Below are 22929 nucleotides of genomic sequence, written 5' to 3' on the forward strand. Positions count from 1 at the left end.
CAGAGAGCAGACAAGTCACTGGGCCACAGCCCTGCTGTTCTGAGCCAGGTGTGAGGAAGGACACACCTAGGGGCCTCCGTCCTGGTTAGGAGCTCCCTGGCTCTGAGACCCTCTCTTGGAGGCCACACATGCTGTGTATCAGGCCACTGTGTGCTCAGTTGTTAAACACCTGCTTCAATCACACACACCTTGGTTCCTAGCTCACTCAGCCCCACACAGCCTCAGATGTGACCTGTTTGCTGAAGTTACACGCATAGGATGTCACACTCCCCAAATCTTACAAGTAGATGTTCCCTGCCACCTGCTCTTTCCTCTTCAGGCCACCACATTCTAATCCTTGTCACACACGCTTATATCCCTCACGTGTGCAGCTACTCCATGACCTCCCACTGACATCCCCCTACACACTGATATTGCAGGCACCCAATGTCACATGCACACTGTGCCCACCATCATGCCACCCTGCACCCTGTGCTGTGTGTGCAGGACCACGCCCAGGACTGCATGCACTGGAGGGGTTTGGGCAGCTCTGGAGGCTTCACATGTACCTTCTGACCTCGCTGTCCTCGGGGAATTCTACCCCCTCTCTGGCAGCCTCTAGCTGTCTCATCTTTGGCTGGTACCAGAACATGTGTCCCCACAGGCTGACACCCCCACCCCCATGACTAGGTCCTGGCAGGGTCATTGGATGATCTGAGAAAGAGGGTCATGCACACAGCTGGACAAGGCATGAGGGCCAGCCAGGAGGCACTTACTCTGCCACCCCTTCAGGCCAGTTCCCACAGGGACCGCCAGCATGAGCTGCGAGTCATCTGGCATTTTTAACTTCCTTGAAATTCTCTTTTATTTTCCAGTTTTCTAGACTCTCAAAACTAGAGACTTCGAAGGGTGGAGGTGACGTTGATGGATTGGGTTAAAAATATTCGTTTAAACATTCTTTTGGTTTTTCTGGCTTTTGTTGTCAGGGAACTGTTTCCCAATTTTTTATAGTTATGGTGTGGACTTTTTTGTTCCATTTTTTTTTTTTTAAGTTTTATTTTGTGGCTTTGTCATCCAGGTAGCTTCCTGTGGTGCCTATTTCCAGTGTTTAAAATTTGGTTAAAATAGGGAAGCATCCATAGCTCAGTGGGTAGGGTGCCAGCCACATACACCGAGGCTGGCGGGTTCAATCTGGCCTGGGCCAGCTAAAACAATGTCAGCTGCAACAACAAAAATAGCTGGGCATGTGGTGGGTGCCTGTAGTCCCAGATACTTGGGAGGCTAAGGCAAGAGACTCGCTTAAGCCCGGGAGTTAGAGGTTGCTGTGAGCTGTGATGCCACAGTACTCTACCCAGGATGACAGCTTGAGACTCTGTTTCAAAAAAATAAATAAATAAATAAAAATAAATTTGTTTAAAGTAAATCCCCAGGTCCTTGCAAGCAATGCTGTTTTGTACATTATTCAGTTTTAGGGTCACAGAACGTGGCTTGTGTTGTGTTTTGCCAGGATATTTCAAGAGGACAGCAGGATCTGTCCTGAGGTCTCAGGATGCTGCAGCTGCCTGTGACAGGCTTGTCAACGACGGTTTAAACAAGATGTGTGTTCTTGTCTAGAGGAGGGTGTTCAGAACTGGTGAGATACCTGCTCCATGGGGCCACTGGGAGACCAGGCCCCTCTCTCTTTTTCGTTCCCCTATCTCTAGAGACTGGCCCTTTCCTATGTTCCATGAGAGAGAGCTCTTCACCTTTCAAGAGCGAGAATGTTGAAGGGAAAAGGACACCCAAGTTCTACTTAAAGACACACACTAGATAGTACATTCCATTTCTAATTCCATGCTGTTGGCCAGTTCCTAGAGCAGCGGTTCTCAACCTGTGGGTTGTGACCCACAGGAACTGTATTAAAGGGCTGCAGCATAAGGAAGGTTGAAAACCACTGTCCTAGAGTGACTGCCATGCCTGGCTACAAGGGAGTTTGGAAACGAAAATACTACCTCTAACCTACATCCCTTCATATTCGCCAGTTCTAGGTAGGGTACCCTGATGGGCTTCCTGGCAACTCTTGGCCTGATGACAGGGAAGCTGGGTGTGTGGGAGTGAGTGTCCCCTGGGAGCCGTCCTGACCCAGTCAGGTGGTGGGGGCAAACACTCCCACTTTTACCTCTCTTGGGAGTAAAACTGAGGAACAATCTGTATTGTGTCCCAGATTTCCCTGGGGTTGGGCACTTAAATGAATTGCATCCCCCCACCCTGAAAATTTCTATATTAAAGCCCTAACCCAATGTAAGGGTATTTGGAGATGGAGCCTTTGAGAGGTCACTGGGATTAGCTGAGGTCATAAGACCCTTGTGATGGGCTTCGTGTCCTCATAAGAGGAGACACCACAGAGGCAGTGCTCACTGGTGCTCCCTCCACCTCTCTGTCTGACATGGCAAAAAGGGCAGAAGCGAGAGAGCCCTCACTAGGGAGACAAATCGTTCTTCACCGCCACCCTGGACACAGCAAACCATGGCGTGGCAACCAGCCCATTTTCAGTGTCTTCCTTGCCATGTTTCCCTTTCATGTTTCTCTACGGGGCTTCCTGGGATCATCTCCCAAATAAGCCATTTGCACCCCTATCTTTATCTCCTGTTCTGCTTCTGGGGGCACCTGGCCCAGGGCAGAGAATCAAGTATAATTCCATTACCTGCTACTTGATTCCAGGGGTCCTAAATGATAGGCAATTAGGTTAATTTCAATCCTTTCCAAATGCCAAAATGAATGTTCTTATACATCCCTTGTCCTGAATAGGTGTGAGTGTGGCAATAGGGTGAATCCCTAGGAGGGGGCCACACGCCATCAACGCACTGTCTAACATGCCTCTTCCTTTGTACCCACCATGGCTCACTGCAACTGCTCTTAGTATAAGGGCGCACCAGGATTTGGATGGCTGCACTATGCCGGAGTTGCTGTCTGCATTGTCCAGGAGGCCATGTGTTTATGTTTATGAAATGGTTTTGCATAAAGGATATTGCTGCTCCCTCTCTCTATTGCCAAAGATTCAGATCGCTGCCCACACCTCTGTTAGGACTGTTGCGCCACACAGCTTCCTGAGGGCTTGTTCTCCTCTGCGGGGGTGTCACGTGCATGCACAAGGCTGGCATCAGCAAGTATTTCCTGATGCCCTTTAGATTCTTTCCTCAGAGTGAATTCCCAGAAGAGGCAGTGCTAAGGAAAGACCATGCACATTTTTCTGACTGACTCTGGGTTCAGGTACTGGCATGAACTTTTTCTATAAACAGAATTGCAGCTTTTGTCCCTAGAAGCAAACAATGTATTATTTCAAGACATAATTTTCAGAAGCTGGGACAGATGTAGCCATCTGAGTGGAGAGGGCAGGGATGTGGCTCCCAGGCTGGGTGTGGGTTGGAGAGTGTTGGGGTGTGGCTTCCAGGCTGGGTGTGGGTTGGAGAGGGAGGGTGTGTGGCTCCCAGGCTGGGTGTGGGATGGAGAGGGAGGGGTGTGTGGCTCCCAGGCTGAGTGTGGGTTGGAGAGGGAGAGGTGTGTGGCTCCCAGGCTGGGTGGGGATGGAGAGGGCGGGGGTGTGGCTCCCAGGCTGGGTGTGGGATGGAGAGGGAGGGGGTGTGGCTTCCAGGCTGGGTGTGGGTTGGAGAGGGAGGGGGTGTGGCTCCCAGGCTGGGTGTGGGATGGAGAGGGCGGGGGTGTGGCTCCCAGGCTGGGTGTGGGATGGAGAGGGCGGGGGTGTGGCTCCCAGGCTGGGTGTGGGATGGAGAGGGAGGGGGTGTGGCTTCCAGGCTGGGTGTGGGTTGGAGAGGGAGGGGGTGTGGCTTCCAGGCTGGGTGTGGGTTGGAGAGGGAGGGGGTGTGGCTCCCAGCTGTGTGAGGGTTGGTAGCAGCCCTTCCTTTATTCTGTATCTCAGACTGGCATCAAGGTGTTTTGCTTATATCAAATGGTAATGGGGTTTTTTCTTCTACACAATTTTTTTTAATTTCAAAATATTACAGGGGTACAAATGTTTTTGGTTACATGAATCACTTTTATAATGCTTGAGTCAGCGCTGTAAGTGTACCCTTCACCCAGACACTCTTTATCGTATCTGTCAGGTAGGTTTTCCTCTCCCCTCCTCCCCTCCCCCAGGCTTGGTCCCCACTGAGTGCTCATCAGTTAGCTCCAGTTTAATAGCAAGTACATGTGAGGATTGTTTTTCCATTCCATACTTCCCTCAGTTCCATTCAAATTATCGCAAAAGGCATTGTTTCATCCTTTCTTATGACTAGTACACGGGTCACTACGAAAGTTTTGAGACAGACTGTGTTGTGGTCCTTATTTCACTTCCAAGAAACACAATTGACAGCATCCTTTCTGATTCACATTTGCAAGCTTCAAGTTGCTGGGCTTATTGGTGTTGCTGGGAAGGCTTCATGTGTTTCCATCCATACAGATTTTACATTTCTTGATTTTTGTGTATCTCAAGACTTTCATAATGACCCCTGGCATACACATACCACATTTTGTCAATCCACTTAAGTACATCACTTTAAACTTTGGGGGAAACCTCCTCAAGGCTTATATAGTCCAAATGGTAATGCATCTGGCTCCTGACCCCAAAAGAAGGGAGCCTCAGCAGTCTCTGCTTTCTGGAAGTGGGACTCCATCCCCAGACAGGCACTGCAGGTCCCCTGCAAAGACCTGGGGCCACTCCCCACCCTGGGAGGGGCTGAAGACCTGCTCAGGGTGTCAGAGCAGCTCTCCCCAGCTCCCCCAGGCACTCGGAACTGACTCCAGAGTCTGCCTTTGCAGACTGGAACTGCTGCCCCTGTCCTGCCCTTGGGGCCTGGGAAGCCACCCCACTTCAGTTCTCTCATCTCAAGCCCCCTCATTCACCCCCTTTCTGGGACTCTAAAGCCACTTCCCCACCCTGCTAGGGTCCGTCTCCTTCCTCTGTCCCCAGAGGGCTACAATTAGTGTCCCTGACTTTGTTTATCCTCCCAAGGACTTTAAGAGGAGTTTGTAGCCCCTCTCTTTGTATACTGGGGTGGGGCACCCTCAGCTCTCCAGCGGGCACCTTGCTACACAGTGCTGCCAGCATGCAGCATTCCTCAGGGGTCGTCCCAGTCACCAGCTGTGCCTGCACCTACTTCTCATCGAGCTGCTTACTCTGCGATCTACAAACAGGGTGGCATTAAGTTCATGTGTGACACTTTAAGAAAAGGATGTGCCTCTCTTCCTGTCATGTCCCAAGTTCCCAGCTCTTGTCCCCGGACAGGTGGCACTTGCCAACTGCTCACATGCACAACACACACTCTGCACTGCTCTGTAACACACACAGGATAAAGTATGTCAGACACATGCTTCTGCTTATTGTTAAAAATCTTAATATGCCTTGTAGACAACTCAGATCAGTATATAAAGAGCTGCTTCTTCATTTTACTGGCTGTCAGGAGGAGCTGTGGTCCGACTGACAGTTTCCTATCAGGTGTTTTCTGACCCTTTGTCATTCCCAGTGGTACTGGAATAATAGCATTGTCCAAATATCTTTTCTCATACCTGTGAGTATGTGCCTGGGTAAAAGTCCTAGAAGTGGCATTCACACTCTTTTTAATCCTCACACAAACTCTGCAAGGTCATTATCACACCCAATTTAGAAATGAGAGAATAAAGGCTCAGAGAGTCAACGTGACCTGACTGAGTGAAGTGAGGTCAGACCCAGCACGGTTTATTAGCAGAGCCTGGATTCTATGGAGGGCACGGAGAGCTCCCAGGTTGAGGTGGCCATGATGGTCACTCCCCTCATGAAAGTCCCTGTGGCTGCTGCAGGTCTTGCAGAGGGAGGCCACATTGAGTTGGGCTCTAGTAGAGGCCTGTGGACAGGCCTGGTGCCTCATTGGTGTAGGGGTGCTCAGAATCTGCTGGAGCGGGGCCCAGCCTGGGGGCACCTTGTCTGGAGAAGCGGTGGTTCAGTAACTTGAGTTCCCAGAGGTAGCACAGTGGAGACGGTGGTGGCGGGGGGCTGGACGATTGTGTAAAATCTGGAGCGCCAAGCCTAAGAAAGTCACACAGAGCTGCAGCTGGCCCTCAAGAGTCCTGCTAGCTGCAGCCAGAGAGGCCCCAAGAAGTTGGCCAGGGCCACCTCTGGGAGGGCTCCAGACAAGACCTGCTCCCATGGGCCTGTCCTGATCCTCCCACATGGAGCCCCTGACGCCACATAGAACCCCTGACTCCGCAGGCAGCCTGAAGGCCCTGAGAGCACACTCCAGCCTCCACACTCTTCATACAGCCACCGTCCGGCTAGGGCTACAGCACACCGTCCTTGCCATCCACCAAGCAAGCTCATTTCCAGTGCCTGCCAGAGGCAAGTGTCCTGCCCCCTGCTTGATGAGGCCACTTCCGTTCCTGAGCCTGCCTTCTCTCCCCCTCCTCTCCTTCCAGTCCTCTTCCCTAATAGTGAAGCTCAGGCCTGAGCAGGCCACTGCAGTTTTGGTGACTCCATGGTCCCTCAGGTCAGTGCTGTCCGTCAGTGACCTGCCACTGCCTATTCCATAGCCATCATGAAAAGCAGCCCCCCACATTCTCCAGGTGACTTCATTCCCTCTCCTTCATGACATTTATGCAGCAGTTCACTGCCTGGAGCATCTCCTGGGAATGGCCACTGGGCTTTAGCAGTCCCTTTTTCTGCCTCAGTTTCCTCAGTTTCAGAGTGGGGCATGTGAAAAGATGGTATAAACTTCTGTGTGCCAGTCTGGGAGAGACAAAGGCCAGGTGAAGGGCGGTGTGCATGTGGCCAGGGTGGGCAGGGTGACCATCAGACCCTGGACCTGCCTCAGGGAGGAACTTACCCTCGAACTGGGATGGACCGCGTGGGTACCAGCCTCTTCTGCAGGGGCAGCTGCTCCTTGGCCAGGCTGCTTGTGGCCTCCCAGTTTTGCAGGGCCTCTGGGCTGGGCTCCGTCAGCCAAGACAGCCTGCAGTGCCATTGGGAGTGTCAGGGTGGCTGCAGCCTCCAGCTCCCGGAGTAGCTCTCATTCACCTGGAGCTTTCTCTCTGGCAGGCACTGCTCGGTGTGCCTTACAGCTGCCACCCCCCATGTCAGCTCACACGTGTGCTGAGGGAGGTCGAGTTACCCACACTTTGACCCCCAAGCTTTAGCCTCTCCAGCTTTTACTGCTGCTCTGCGCAACGCATACCTGTTACTCAGCCTCTCATGACAGTGTCTGTAGTGTGGAGGTCACCACCTGGGTGTGTCAGGGCCAGGACAAGGACAGGAGCACCCTTGTGGAGGCCACCACCTCCACATTCGCCCTAGCCTGACTGTGCACAGGATATCTCCCCACATGGGCCCTGTGAGCAGCCCTGCGGAGCACCCCTTGCCCACCTCTGGGCACAAAGCCCATGTGAGGCATGGTGGGTGAGCACTGGGCCCCAAGCTGAGCTCTGGAAGAGCTGAGACTCATGCTCTCCTGGGCGGGATCTAGGGGCACTGTGCCTGTGCTGTTGCCCGTGTGGTAGTCGTGTTTTCCTTGTATTCGTCTTGCCTGTTTGGGGTGGTGGCTTCCTGGTATGTGAAGCACCCCTTCGAGGCTTTACCCAGGCCCCCTTAAGTTGTCTGTTTCTGCAGGTTCCTAAGTCCAATACAAACAACTGACACCTGCCAGGCCAAGTCTGACACCCCTGGGGGGTGGCAGGAATCTGTGACTGTGCTCCCCAAATGATTGCAGGGAAGAGCAGCTGGCCTAGCTCTGGGATAGCCCCTCAGCCCCAGGCTGTAGCAGGGGTGGAGGGCTGGCCCCAGGCCGGCAGCAGAGTTTAGGCTGCTCACTGTGCTTCCTGTGGACAAGAGACCCCTAGCGCCAGCTGTGCACAGCACCCTGCAGATCCTGTGTGGAGGGGATCTTCCTCCCAGGGGGGAGGCAGGGCTTGGCCCCTCCCGGCCCCGCGCATCTCATACCTGTATGGAAACATGTTGGCAAATTTCTCCTGGGCCTTGCTCCTACTCTTCTTACTCTGGTGAGACTTTTTATGGGTCCCTGAGGCCATGATAGAGAGTCTCTCAGCCAAGGATGGCTAGAAGACAAGAGGAGGGGCAGATGGCAGATTGACAGAGAGGCCCAGTGGGGCTGGGGGGTGCTAGTCCACCCACGCATGCTCTGCCTCACCACCCTGTGTACCTGTCAGGCAGTCTGAAGTGTGTACCCATGTAGCTTTCTGCAGCCACCATAATCAAGGTCCTCAGTGGAACCCCCTCATGTTACCCCTCCACCGCCACACCTGCCCTCTGCCCCGTCCCTGACCCCTGGCAGCCACCAGTCTGTTCGCTACAATCTCTAGTCATTTCACAAATATACTATGGATGGAATCATGCAGTGTGTGTCTTTCAGGGACTGTCTGCTTCCCCTTGTGGTTTTGTTGAGATCCATCTGTGTTTTTTCAGTAGTTTGTTCCTTTTTACTACTGAGTGGCATCCCGAGTTGTTTCGGTCTGTTTAAACTCTACTCATTGAAGGACACTTAGGTAATTTGCAGTTTGGGGCAATTATGAATAAAGCTGTTATTAATTACCCATATCCAAGTTTCTACATGAAAATAAGTTTTCATTTCCCTGGAATATATAACTCAGGGTGCAACTGCTGGGACATGTGGTAAGTCCATTTCTAGATTTAAAAGGAACTGCTGAAAGATTTTCCAGAGTGGCTGGACCATTTTCAGACCCCCAGTAGCATACAGGATTTTAAAAATCTAAATCTGCTTAGATTGGCATTGAGACCACTGAAGGTCAGATCTGACCACTGGGGTCTCATTGCCACCGTATGGCTTGCCTCTTGCTCACCAAAGGCTTATGCTGATGTATTTTTACAGTATTCTAAATGGCTGCTAGGCCCTGCACATGTGACATGGGAACTTGTGACATTGCTGCCTGCCTGCCAGCACCTTTCTTCACATGTGGTCCCTTGAGCTGATGGTGACGGCCCAGGCAGGGAGGGGATAGGTTCCTGGTGGGGCAAGGGGTGGGTCGCAGGCCAAGGGGACTGGGTCCTTTTGCACGAGTCTGGGTGGTAACGGAGTGGAGGCTCTTTCTCTTGGCATCAGCACCATCCAGTAGAACTTTCTGAGACGATGGAAATGTTCTGTCTGTGCTGTCTGAGAAGGTAGCTGCTAGCTACACATGCTTGTTGGCTGAGTATGACTGTGGGACTGAATATCTTAAATTTTATTTAGTTCTATGGAGAGCATGGCCAGCTCTGTGTGTCCTACCATATTGGGCAGCACAGCCCTGGCCTCTGGGCCTAGAGGGCATCTGCTGCTGCCCGGCCGTGAGCTCAGAGGCCAGAACTCACCAGGACCCTTTGCTGGGAACTAGGTCTGTTCCTGCCCTTTCTCAGGAAGGCAGCCCTCTGGTTGTGATGACCTCAGATGCATAGCTGCCTGGCTGTTGGGTTTCTCAGCTGACCTTGTGCTGAAGACACATAGCCTGCCTGCACAGAGGGGACACAGCAGACTTTGGGGCCATTGTGGGTAGGGCCAGGAAAGCGCAGCTGCAGGCCCCAGTGTGGTGGCTGCTCTAGGGCCACCGCTCAGGCTCATCAAATCCACAAAACCCCTACCAGGCACCTCTGCCTCTTGATCCATGGCCGTGCCCCTCCAGGGTGGCACCTGCCTTATCTCTGAAACCTCTCACACTCAGACTCACACTCACAGACACATTCACAGACTCACACTCACAGACTCTCACACATGCACAGACTCTCAATCACACTTGCAGACTCACACTCACAGACACACACACTCATAGACTCTCACACTCAGACTCACACGGTCTTCCTCACACTTGCAGACTCTCACACTCACAGACTCTCAATCACACAATCACACTCTCACTCACACTCGCAGACACACACACTCACAGACTCTCACACTTGCACACTCACACACTCACACTCAGACTCTCCCTCACACTCACAGACTCACACACTCAGACTCATAGACTCCCTCACACTCACAGACTCTCAGACTCAGACTCACACTCACTCTCACGTTCACACAGACTCTCAATCACATTCACACACTCACACTCGCAGACTTGCACTCTCATACACATGCTCACAGACTCTCCCTCACACTCGTAGACTCTCACACTCACAGATTCTCACACTCTCAGACTCTCGATCACACTCACAGACTCACTCATACTCACACTTGCAGACTCTCACACTCACTCAGACTCTCACACTTGCAGACTCTCAGTCACAGATTCTCACACACTCACAGACTCTCACTCATACACTTGCAGACTCTCACATTCACAGACTCACACACTCACAGACTCTCACACTCACAGACTCTCACACGGACTTAGTCACAGATACTCACAGACACTCTCAGACTCTCACAGACTCTTAGTCACACTCACAGATACACTCACAGACTCTCACACTCACAGACTCGCACAGACTCTTACACTCACACTTGCATACACAGACTCACACTCACAGACTCACACACTCATAGACTCTCAAACTCACACTTGCATTCCCACACTCACAGACTCTCCCTCACACTCACACTCTCACACACTTGCAGACTCTCACACACTCACACACTCTCAACCACACTCTCACACTCCCAGACTCTCACACTCACAGACACTCACACTTGCCAGGCTCTCTCACTCACAGACTTCCAGAAGCCTTGGTCTTGGTCTGTGTCCAGTGTCCAGCCTCCCATCTGGGATCCCAGGGCCAGTCTACACTTGGAGCAGGCAGCTTCACCCTGACCAGAACAGGTACCCCTCTGCTTAAGGCATGGTTTGCACTAACCCCTATAGTCCCTTGTGGGGACAACTGGGCAGCATGTCACATTATCAGAGTTACCACTGAGAAGCCTTGCCTGAGGTCCACTGGCTTTCTGAGGACCCCAGGATCCCAGCCCTGGGGATGTTTGCCTGTGTTCCCCAGTGGCTACTCCTCAGAAGTCAATGGGTCTTTATCATGCAATGTGCTATTAGGCAGAACTGGCTCTAGGAATGGAAAGGGGATGAGAAGTGCATTCTAGTGTGGGGGCAGCCTTGGACCAGGGAGTGCAGGGCCCCCAAGTCAGACAGAAGAGGACACAGGGACAGCTCACTCTGCCAGATAAAGGAGAACAGCCAGTCTGTGCTCACCTCTGTGTGTGAGCATGTGAGAATGTGTGTGTCCATGTGTGGGCATGTTGAGAGTAGACGTCTGTTTGTAATTCTGCACGTGAGTTTGTAGATGTGTGAGTATAAGTCTGTGCGAGTCGTGTGTGTGTATCTGTGTGAGTGTGAGTCTGTGTGTGTGTATATCTGTGTGAGTGAGTCTGTGTGTGTGTATCTGTGTGAGTGTGAGTCTGTGTGTGTGTGAGTATAAGTCTGTGCGAGTCGTGTGTGTGTGTATCTGTGTGTGTGAGTCTCTGTGTGTGTGTATCTGTGTGAGTGTGAGTCTGTGTGTGTGTATCTGTGTGAGTGTGAGTCTGTGTGTTTGTGTGTGAGGGTATGGGGGTTTTGTATGAGTGCATCTGTATATGTGAGTCTGTGTGTGAGCACATGTCTGTATCCATGGGTCTGTGTGTGTCTGTGCATGTGTGTGTGCATGCAAGTCTGTGTGTGTGTGTCTGTGTATGAGTCTGAGGCTGTGTGAGTGTGTGAGTCTCTGTTCATGTGAATCTGTTTGTATGAGTGTGGTCTGTGTGTGTGAGTCTGTGTATGTGACTCTTTGTGTGTATGTGAGTCTAAGTCTAGGTACGTGAGTGTGTGAGTCTGTGTGTGTCTGTGTCTTTTTGTGTGAGGCTGTGTGTCTCTGTATTTGAGTGAGTGTGTGAGTCTGAGTCTGTGTATGTGTCTGTGTGAGTCTATGTGAGTCTATGGGTATGCGAGTCTGTGTGTGTGAGTCTGTGTGTGAATGCCTCTGTATGAGTCTGAGTCAATGTGAGTCTGTGTGTGTCTTTGTGTGAGTGAATCTGTGTGTGTGTGAGTCTGTGTGCATGTGAGTCTATGTGAGTCTGTGTGTGAATCTGTGTGTGTGTCTGTGTGCGTGTGAGTCTGTGTGAGTCTGTGTGTGAATCTGTGAGTCTGTGTGTGAGGCTGTGTGTTATAAGTCTGTGTGTGCGTGAGAGTCTGTGCGTGAGTGTGCGTGAGTCTGTCTTTGTGAATCTTCATATGAATCTGTGTGTGAGGGACTGGCCTTCCTGTCCCTTTCCTGCCAGCCTAGATGCAAGTGAAGCTCTAGCTGGGCACCGGCTGAAATCTGCATGGCCCGGTCCCAGCCCCCGATGGTTCTGAGGACACGGAGCTCCTTTCCCTGGGCCTAGGTGCACAGTCTCACAGCCTCAGCCTGACCTCAGCCAGCCCTTCATTCCTGGTGAGTCATTCCCCTCCGGCCTCAGCTCAGCCGAGGGGTCAGAGAGGGCCCCACAGCAGGACCCAGTTGGTGGCTGCAGAGCAGTCCCTGTAGGGGGCCCTGGGGCCCCTGCCGAATGTCTATGTGCTCTGTGCATACCTCATTCATCTCTTCTACCTGAGGGACGGCACTGCCACTGCCCCCATTCTTCAGGTGAAGAAAATGAGGCTCCAGGTTAATTACTTTGTCTGCATTCCCACAGTGAATGGGGGTGAGCGATGGCATCAGAATGTGGGATCTCTTTTCCTGCTCACATGGCCTCAGAGAGTCCACAACCAGGGAGGCAGCACTGCCATAGGAACCCTGGGTGCACAGGAAGGAAGGGTCGCCCTCATGCCCACCTTATCCCCACCTGCCTGACCCCGTAAGTCGCTAGAATGACCTGCAGACTGACCCAGCTGAACCTGCGTTCCCAGGCAGGGGCCTTTGCAGAGCCTAGCGCAGCCCTCTGACAGCACAGTGCTTGCCTGGTCCATCTACGATGGCCACATTCCAAACAGATATGGGCTGTGGCTCCCTGCCATGCGAGCCACTAGTGCTCCCCAGACAGCCAGGCCCAACTCTGGCTAAGAACAACCTGGAACTGCTCCTACCCGGGGAGATGCTGGCAGGGAGGGCTGCTATGACCCCCGAGGCTAGTTGGGCCCTGTCTGCAGTGCCCTCTGGGTAGGCTCAGCCAGATGGGGACGTCCAGGGTTGGGAGCTTCCAGCCATAAGGGAGGGTCCAAATGAACCCTCAGAGATGCAGGACACTGTAGCTGGCCTATGTGATACCAGAGCTGGCCATGGTCCCTGACGCCACACACTATGGGAACACCAGCCCCGGGCTGTGGCCAGGCAGGGTCCACAGGCTCATTGTGACATCATAAGCCCCTGAAGTCACAGTCAGTGACACCATAGCTGCTGACCCATACGGCTTGGAATCCAGCCTAAAGTCCTGACCCAGGACATAGCTGTACAGATAGCAGCATGTGGGCCAGGATAGCTGCACTGTTAGCTCCACATGCCCCACACAGAAGTGCCCACACCTACACTCCCCCATTCAATTCTGGAAACAGAAGATACAGCCCAGAAATAGCTAGAGACTCACTGTGGCTGCAGCAAAGCTTTTCTGGCCGACCTTGGCCTGAGTCCCAGAAGTAGGTCAGGAATGGTCAGGCCGAGGATTAGAGCTCATGGACTATGGGGTCTGGGGCTTGGGCAGGCTGCTTCTCCACCTTCCAGTCTGGGCCCACTGTCCTTTGCTGTGGCCGTAGGCAGCAGCTCAGCCTCTAGACCTGAGTCAGTCTCGGGGGGACTGCGACTCTTGCCTGTGTAGCAGCTCTCAGGGGGCTCTGCACGAGCCAGCCCAGGGAAGGGACTCTGGGCGGGGCCCCTACTCTGCCATATATAAAGTAGGAACAAATCGAAAAGGAGAGAGCAAGTGAGATGTGGGGTGAGGCCTGGCCAAGCAGTCAGTGCTGCCTGCCGGGAGACTCCCAGATTCTGAAGGGAAGTCACGGGCTGTTTTCTGTGACCTAACCAGGGCTGTGCAGGAACCTGGATCTCAGGCAGCCTGTCCAAATCCTTAGGCCTAAATTTAGGTTTTTTTCCCCTGCCTCTTCTCCAGGTGAGAGGATTGTGCCAGCTTCTTAGACAATGGCTTGGAATGAACAGCAGGAAAGGGTGTACCTGGCACCATCAGAGTTGGCTGGGGCCAAGGGCATTGAGAGTTTGCCCAGGAGACTGGGGTCCCTCTGAGTTCTTACAAGGACTGGGGACATGAAAGGTGGGAATAGTCACCAGGTGGGCTGGATGAGAACATCATCTCCACCTGACTTTCCATGTGGTGGGCAATGATCCTCTCTGAGCTGAGAATAGTGGAGACAAGAACTTTCCAAGGGCCCTACCATAGCACTGGCGTGGTATCACAGATGCTGAGGGCAGCCTCCAAGAAGAGGTGGACTTGTGGGGTATCTGGGTTGTGCATCTTTCCCTTCCTTGCCAGCCTGACTGTCAAGCACTCAAGACCTGAGAAGTGACCTCTGTGGCAAGAAAACAATGGGGCCAGGTGAGGCTAGGGTGAGCCAGATCTTCCAGGATGTCAGAGGTCAACAGAGGGCTCCTGGAAAGAAATGGCAAGACCAGGCACACACTCTGAAGCTCTTCTCTTGTGGGAGGGTGGAGAGCACAGCAAGTGGGGCCAGAAGTAGGTAGACCACAGGACAAACATAGGCAATCACTTAAGCAAGAGATGGTGGCACCTTGGCATGAAGTGGTGATGGAGGAGAACAGAGGGAAAGGTCTGGATTGGAGAGCTGCTTAACAGCTAAGCTCTGCACAATCAGTAACAGGTTATGGTAGGGGCAAAGATGATGCTTGGTTTCTTGCATGCTGCTAGACATGGGTAGTTGAGTTTGAGATGCCTTTGAGACATCTAAATGGAGCTGTCCCTCACTTAAGAAGTTATATATTTAGGTCTGAGAGTCAGATGGGTGACATCTGGGCTTAGGAGAGCAGTTTCATTGGTACATCATGGGTGTATGGATGGCATCTGAAGACCATCCTCTGAATAGGAGAGGGTGAAAGGAGATGAGAGTCCTCACCTGGGCATTAGACTGCTCCACTATTTGCTGGTTAAAGAAGAATGCACCTGAGAAGTCAAAGTGTGTTTGGTCACCAAAGCCAGGGATGCCCTTATCTCAAGAAGCATAAAGCAATAAGCAGTGTCAGTGCTGCAGATGAGTCTGGAGAGGTAAGGACTGGGAAGTGATGCTGCTTTGGGGCTGTCTGGTTCTCCCCAGAGGTGATTCTTTGGACACCAGACTGCAGGGCAAAGAGTGAGAAGGCAGGGAGCTCGCTCCTCGGGTGGCATGGCCCTTTGCCTCTGCCACACTTCCCTGAGCCACCTCCATTGCACTCCACAACTTTTCATTCATTGGTATTGGCACGGTTTTTGTAGATTATTTAGGGTTTTTTACATACTTCTTTCTGATTTGAATGCCTTCTATTTTCTTTTTCTTGCAATGGCTCTGGGAAGAACTTTCAGTACTATGTTAAATTGAAGTGGGGAATGTGGGCACGCTCATCTTTTTCTTCATCTTGGAGAAACTTTGATTTTTCACTATAGAGGATAGTGCTGGTGTGGGTTGTTTGTATGTAGGTTTTATATTATGGTGAGGAGTTGAGTGTTTTTATAACAAAAGGGTGTTCAATTTTGTCAATTGCTTTTCTCACATCAATAGAGGTGATGGTATAGTTTAGAGGTGATCGTATGGTTAAAACTGTGGTATAGTTTTATACAATGTGGTATATTGCATTGATTGATTGTCTCACTATGAATTTATTCTAAGATTAAATTTTACTTGGTAATGGTATATAACACTTTTAATATAACAATGGATTTAGTTTGTTAATATTCTGTTGAGGATATTTCCATCTACATTTTTAAGGATATGGACCTCTAGTTTTCTTTTCTTGTACTGTATTTATCTGGCTTCACTATTAGAGCTATGCTGGGCTCATTGAATGAGTTAGGAAATGGTCTCACCTCTTCAGTTTTCAAGAAAAGTTCGAAAAAGTTTTATGTAAGCTCTTTAAATGTTTTATAGAATGCTCTAGTGAAGTCTTCTGGTCTGGGGCTTTTCTTTGTTACTGATTCGGTCTCTTCATCAGTTACAGGTCTATTCATATTTTCTATTTCTTCCTGATTCACTTGGTAGGTTATTTTGTGTCTAGGATTTGTTCATTTCATCTAGGTTACCCAATTTGTTGGCATAAATTATTCATAGCATTCTTTTAGGGTAGGGGCAGGGGCTCACAGCTATAATCCTAGCACTCTGGAAGGCCAAGTCGATTGCCTGAGGTCAGGAGTTCAAGACCAGCCTGAGAAAGAGGGAGACCCCATCTCTAAAAAATAGCCCAGTGTTGTGGCAGGTGCCTATAGTCCCAGCTACTTGGGAGGCTGAGGCAAGAGAATCACTTGAGCCCAAGAGTTCGAGGTTGCTGTGAGACATGGCACTCTACCCGGGGCAACAAAGTGAGATTCTGTCTCAAACACACACAAAAAACAAAAAACAAAGTATTCTCTTATAATTCTTTTCAGTTGTGTATAATCAGCTTCCCTGGTGGTCTAGTGGTTAGGATTTGGTGCTCTCATTTGTGTATAATCAGTAGTAATAGTTACCATTTTCCTTTCTGGTTTTAATAATTTGAGTCATTGTTTTTCCTTTGTCAATCTAGCGAAAACTTTGTCAGTTTTGTTGATCATTTCAAAAAGCATCTTTTGGTTTTGTTGATTTTATCTATCATTTTTATATTATCTGTTTTATTTGTCTTTAATCTGTATTATTTCCTTGCTTCTGCTAACTTTAAATTTAGTCTTTGTTTCCTAATTCTTAAATTGTGTAGATTATTAACTTGGGATCTTTTCTTCTTTTTTAAATGTAGACATTTACAGCTATAGATTTCTATCTTAGCACTACTTTCTCTATGTCCCATAATATTTAGTATCTTGTGTTTCTTGTTTTTTTTTTTTTTTTTTGCAGTTTTTGGCCGGGGCTGGGTCAGCTCAAAGCATTTTCTAAGTTCCATTGACCCACTGGTTTTCTAAGAGTGTGTTAATAGCCATATATTGTGAATTTTCCAATTTTCTTTCTGTCAATGATTTCTAGTTATTCCTTTGGGATCAGAAAATATATTTTGGATGATTTGAATCTTTTTAGATCTGTTTTGTGACCTAATATATCCTGGAGAACATTCATGTACATTTGGGAAGAATGTATATGTTGCTATTGTTGAATTTAATTTTTCTATATATATCTGTTAGGTTTAATTGCTTTATAGTGGTATTCAAATGCTCTTTCTCCTTATTAATCTTCTATCTAGCTGTATCCATTATTGGAAGTTGGTTATTAAAATCTCCAACTATTATTGTAGAACTATTTATTTCTTCCTTCGGTTTTAATAGTTTTTGCTAAATATATTTTGGGGTTTGTTGTTAGGTCCATTTAGGTTTATAATAGCTATATCTTCTTGATGGATTGTCCTTTCATCAATATTTAATATTCTTCTTTGTCTTTGGTGACCTATTTGACTTAAAGTCTGCTTTGTCTGAAGATATCTGCATGGTCCCTGTTTCTTTCAAGTCTGATAATTTTTTATTATCTACTTACATTAAATATTAGGCATTAAAAAGAAGTCTGGATTTCTGGGAGATGGAACTGTTTTTGTATCTTGGTTCTAATAGTAGTTTACAACTGTATTTGTCTGGATTCATAGAACCGTACACCTAAAAACTGAATTTGATTGTAAGTAAATTATGTCTCAATTTTTTTTATTAAATAATAGCTGTTTACATTAATGCAATCATGGGGCAACATACACTGGTTTTATAGACTGTTTGACACATTTTTACCACACTGGTTAATATAGCCTTCCTGGCATTTTCTTAGTTATTGTTTTAAGACATTTATATTCTTTTTTTTTTTTTATTAAATCAGCTGTGTACATTAATGTGATCATGGGGCACCATTCACTGGTTTTATAGACCATTTGACACATTTTCATCACACTGGTTAACATAGCCTTCCTGGCATTTTCTTAGTTATTGTGTTAAGACATTTATATTCTACATTTACTAAGTTTCACATGTACTGTTGTAAGATACACCGCAGGTGTAATCCCACTAATCACCCTCCCTCTGCCCCTCTTCCCCCCTCCCTCCCTTCCCTCCCCTCCCTCTCCCCCTTCCACATATTCTTGGGTTATAACTGGGTTATAGCTTTCATATGAAAGCCACACATTAGTTTCATAGTAGGGCTGAGTACATTGGATACTTTTTCTTCCATTCTTGAGATACTTTATTAAGAAGAATATGTTCCAGCTCCATCCATGTAAACATGAAAGAGGTAAAGTCTCCATCTTTCTTTAAGGCTGCATAATATTCCATGGTGTACAGATACCACAATTTCTTAATCCATTCGTGGATTGATGGGCACTTGTGCTTTTTCCTTGACTTACCAATTATGAATTGGGCTGCAGTAAACATTCTGGTACAAATGTCTTTGTTATAATGTGATTTTTGGTCTTCTGGGTATATACCTAGTAGAGGAATTATAGGATTGAATGGACCTATTTTTACATCTCTAAGTGTTCTCCAAACATCTTTCCAAAAGGAATGTATTAATTTGCATTCCCACCAGCAGTGTAGAAGTGTTCCCTTTTCTCCACATCCATGCCAACATCTCTGGTCTTGGGATTTTGTGATATGGGCTAATCTTACTGGAGTTAGATGATATCACAAAGTAATTCTGATTTGCATTTCACTGATGATTAAGGGTGATGAGCATTTTTTCATATGTCTGTAGGTCGTGTGCCTGTCTTCTTCAGAGAAGTTTCTCTTCAAGTCCCTTGCCCAGCCTGCAATGGGATCACTTGTTCTTTTCTTGCTTATACGTTTGAGTTCTCTGTGGATTCTGGTTAATAAACCATTGTCGGAGACATAACCTGCAAATATCTTCTCCCATTCTGAGGGCTGTTTGCTTGCTTTACTTACTGTGTTCTTGGCTGTGCAGAAGCTTTTTAGTTTGATCAGGTCCCAGTAGTGTATTTTTAAAGCTGCTTCAATTGCCCGGGGGGTCTTCCTCATAAAATACGTGCCCAGACTGATTTCTTCAAAGGTTTTCCCTGCACTCTCTTCCAGTATTTTTATAGTTTCATGTCTTAAGTTTAAATCTTTAATCCAGTGAGAGTCTATCTTAGTTAATGGTGAAAGGTGAGGGTCCACTTTCAGTCTTCTACAGGTTGCCAGCCAGTTCACCCAGCACCATTTGTTAAATAGGGAATCTTTTCCCCCACTGAATGTTTTTAATTGGCTTGTCAAAGATCAAATAATGGTAAGTCGCTGGGTTCATCTCTTGGTTCTCTTTTCTGTTCCATACATCTACCTCTCTGTTTTTGTGCCAGTACCATTTTGTTTTGATCACTATTGATTTATAGTATAGTCTGAGGTCCAGTAGCATGATTCCTCCTGCTTCATTTTTATTTCTGAGTAATGGATATTCGAGGTTTTTTTCTCTTTATAGAGATCTTTCACGCCCTTTGTTAGATAAACTCCCAAATATTTCATCTTCTTTGGCACTACTGTGAATGGAATAGAGTCCTTAACTGTTTTTTCAGCTTGACTATTATTGGTATATATAAAGGCTACCGATTTATAGATGTTGATTTTATAACCTGAGACAGTGCTGTATTCTTTGATCACTTCTAAGAGTTTTGTAGTAGAATCCCTGGTGTTTTCCAGATATACAATCATATCATCTGTGAAGAGTGAAAATTTGATCTCTTCTGACCCTATATGGATGCCCTTGATCACCTTTTCTTCCCTAATTGTGATGGCTAAAACTTCCATTACAATGTTAAAGAGCAGTGGACACAGTGGGCAGCTTTGTCTGGTTCCTGATCTGAGTGGAAATGATTTCAATTTCAATTTAACTTCATTCAATATGATATTGGCTGTGGGTTTGCTGTAGATGGCCTCTATTTTAAGAAATGTCCCCTCTATACCAACTTTCTTAAGTGTTCTGATCATGAAGGGATGCTGGATATTATCAAAAGCTTTTTCTGCATCAATTGAGAGAATCATGTGGTCTTTGTTTTTTTATTTGTTTATGTGCTGAATTATATTTATAGATTTACGGATATTGAACCAGCCTTGAGACCCTGGGATAAAACCGATTTGGTCGTGATGTATAATTTGTTTGGTGTGTTACTGGATTCTGTTTTTTAGGATCTTGTTGAAGATTTTTGCATCTATATTCATTAGTGATATTGGTCTATAATTTTCTTTTCTTTTTGGGTCTTTTCCTGGTTTGGGGATCAGGGTGATGTTTGCTTCATAGAACGTGTCGGGTAGTCTTCCTTCTTTTTCTATATTTTGGAACATTTTGTGTAATATAGTTACTAGTTCCTCTTTAAAGGTTTGGTAGAATTCTGACGTGAAGCCATCTGGTCCAGGGCTATTATTTTAGGGAGATTTCATATGGTTGATGCTGTTTCAGAACTTGATACTGGCCTATTCAACATTTCCATTTGATTCTGGCTAAGTGAAGGTGACGTGCTTCCAAGTATTGGTCAATTTACTTCAGATTTTCATATATCTGAGAATAAAGTTTTTTGTAATATTCATTAAGGATTTTTTGAATTTCTGAGGAGTCTGTTGTTATTTCGTCTTTGTCATTTTTGATTGATGAGATTAGAGATTTTACTCATTTTTTCCTGGTTAGGTTAGCCAAAGTTTATCTATTTTATTGACCTTTTCAAAAAACCAACTTTTTGATTTATTGATCTGTTGTATCATTCTTTTGTTTTCAATTTCATTTAATTCTGCTCTAATTTTGGTTATTTCTTTTCTTCTACTGGGTTTGGGGTTGGAATGTTCTTCCTTTTCCAGCTGTTTGACAAGTTCCATTAAGTTGTTAACTTTCTCTCTTTCCGTTCTCTTGTGGAAGGCTTGCAGTGCTATAACTTTCCTTCTTAGGACTGCCTTTGTGGTATCCCAGAGGTTCTGATAATTTGTGTCTTCATTGTCATTTTGTTCCAAAAATTTGGCAATTTCCTTCTTAATCTCATCTGTGACCCAGCTATCTCTCAGCATAAGGTTATTTAACTTCCATGTTTTTGTATGAGAATGCAGATTCCTGTTGCTACTGAGTTTAGCTTTTATTCCATGGTGGTCTGAGAAGATGCAAGGAATAATTTCTATTCCTTTAAATTTACTGAGGTTAGACTTGTGACCTAAGATGTGATTGATTTTGGAGTATGTTTCGTGGGCTGATGAGAAGAATGTGTATTCAGTTTTGTTGGGATGAAATGTTCTGCAGGTGTCTGCTAAATCCAATGTTGGATGGTTAGGTTTAAATCTAAAATTTCTTTGCTCAGCTTCTTATTGGAGGATCTATTGAACACTGCCAAAGGAGTGTTAAAATCTCCGACTATGATGGAGCTGGAGGAAATCAAGTTGCTCATACTCTAATGCTGTTACAGTTTCTCTTATAAATTGAGGCACATTCTGGTTGGGTGCATAAATATTAATAATTGAAATCTCATCGTATTGAGTATTACCCTTAACAAATATGAAGTGACCATTCTTATCCTTCCTTACTTTTGTTGGTTTAAAGCCTATTGTGTCTGCAAATAGAATTGCAACACCTGCTTTTTTCTGATTACCATTTGCCTGAAGTATGGATGACCATCCTTTCACCCTGAGTCTGTATTTAACTTTTAAGGTAAGATGTGATTCTTGTATGCAGCAAATATCTGGTCTGAGTTTTTGTATCCAGTCATCCAACCCTTGCCTCTTTAGAAGACAGTTTAAGCCATTCACATTAATGGAGAATATTGATAGGTCTGGTAAAATTTTGGGTATCGAGTTTTTCGAAAGTCCAATGGACAATTTTAATCCTTTTGCCACTGTGGAAGTTGAGGTTTGATCAAAAGTTTCTGAGTGAGTTTACTTTTGTGGTAGAGGATTGGGGTGGTCATTATGGAGGATAAGTCTGAGAATATCCTGAACAGCTGGTTTGGTTATGGCCAATTTCTTCAACATATGAATGTCATTAAAGTATTTAATTTCTCCATCATAAATGAAACTCAGTTTAGCTGGATACAGGATCCTGGGTTGAAAGTTATTTTGTTTTAGGAGATTAAAAGTTGATGACCACCCTCTTCTGGCTCGAAAAGTTTTAGCAGAGAGATCTGCAGTCATTCTAATATTCTTCCTTTTGTAGGTAATGGATTTCTTACGTCTGGCTGCTTTCAGAATTTTCTCCTTCATATTAACTTTAGTGAAGTTGATTATGATATTTCTGGGGGGTGTCTTATTTGGGTTGAGTCGTGCTGGGGTTCTGAAACTGTCTGCTATCTGAATTTCAGAATCTCTTGGGATGTCTGGAAAATTCTCTTTCATAATTTCATGGACAAGGGCCTCTGTGCCTTGTGAAGCCACATCATCACTTTCAGGGTTTCCAATGAGACGGATATTAGCCTTCTTCAAACTATCCCAGAGCTCTCTGAGAGAATGATCCATTTTTGTTCTCCATTTCTCTTCCTCTTTGAGAGTTTGGGAGCATTCAAAAGGTTTGTCTTCAATGTCAGAAATCCTTTCTTCTACTTCCTCCACTCTGTTACTGAGGGATTCAACTGTATTTTTCTGATGTTTGAAGGCTGCAAATTCTTGCTTCAGTGTGTCAAAATCTTTGGTGGTTTTGTCTTTAAATTTGTTAAATTCTTGAGACAACTTTTGAATTTCTCCTCGAATTTCTAATTCTGACTTTACAATTGCTCCTCGAATTTCTAATTTCAAATTTTCCCTCATTCTATTAATCTTGTTTGCAATCTAAATTCTGAATTTGATTTCTGACATCTGAGCCAGCTGTTTATGAATGGGATCTTCAGTTACATCTGCCATATCTTTCCTTGGGTGGGTTTGATCTATTCTGGTTATTCATGTTACCAGAGTTTTTCTGCTGATTCTGCCCCATGATTATTTTACACCATTTGACTTT

General features: G+C 46.9%; 1 protein-coding gene across 1 annotated transcript; it reads right to left on the bottom strand.

Moving 5' to 3' along the window:
• Positions 1 to 5826: 5826 nt before the first annotated feature.
• On the bottom strand, positions 5827 to 8074 carry C8H3orf22 (chromosome 8 C3orf22 homolog). The gene is made up of 3 exons (XM_053600308.1): positions 7922 to 8074; positions 6813 to 6938; positions 5827 to 6019 (listed from the first exon to the last, which is right to left on the bottom strand). Exons 1-3 carry the CDS (start codon positions 8008 to 8010, stop codon positions 5827 to 5829), a joined length of 408 nt encoding a protein of 135 aa, XP_053456283.1. The 5' UTR covers positions 8011 to 8074.
• Positions 8075 to 22929: the final 14855 nt, after the last annotated feature.

The sequence above is a fragment of the Nycticebus coucang genome, chromosome 8, assembly GCF_027406575.1.
Source record: "Nycticebus coucang isolate mNycCou1 chromosome 8, mNycCou1.pri, whole genome shotgun sequence".
NCBI lineage: Eukaryota > Metazoa > Chordata > Mammalia > Primates > Lorisidae > Nycticebus > Nycticebus coucang.

Bases quoted from the DNA above. Each gene is read 5' to 3' on its own strand.
- C8H3orf22 (XM_053600308.1), bottom strand. From the start codon at position 8,010: ATGGCCTCAGGGACCCATAAAAAGTCTCACCAGAGTAAGAAGAGTAGG. The intron at 6,939-7,921 runs GTATGAGATGCG...ATGGCACTGCAG, and splicing joins GCCAACATGTTTCCATACAG to GCTGTCTTGGCTGACGGAGC. The intron at 6,020-6,812 runs GTAAGTTCCTCC...TGACTTTCTTAG, and splicing joins CGGTCCATCCCAGTTCGAGG to GCTTGGCGCTCCAGATTTTA.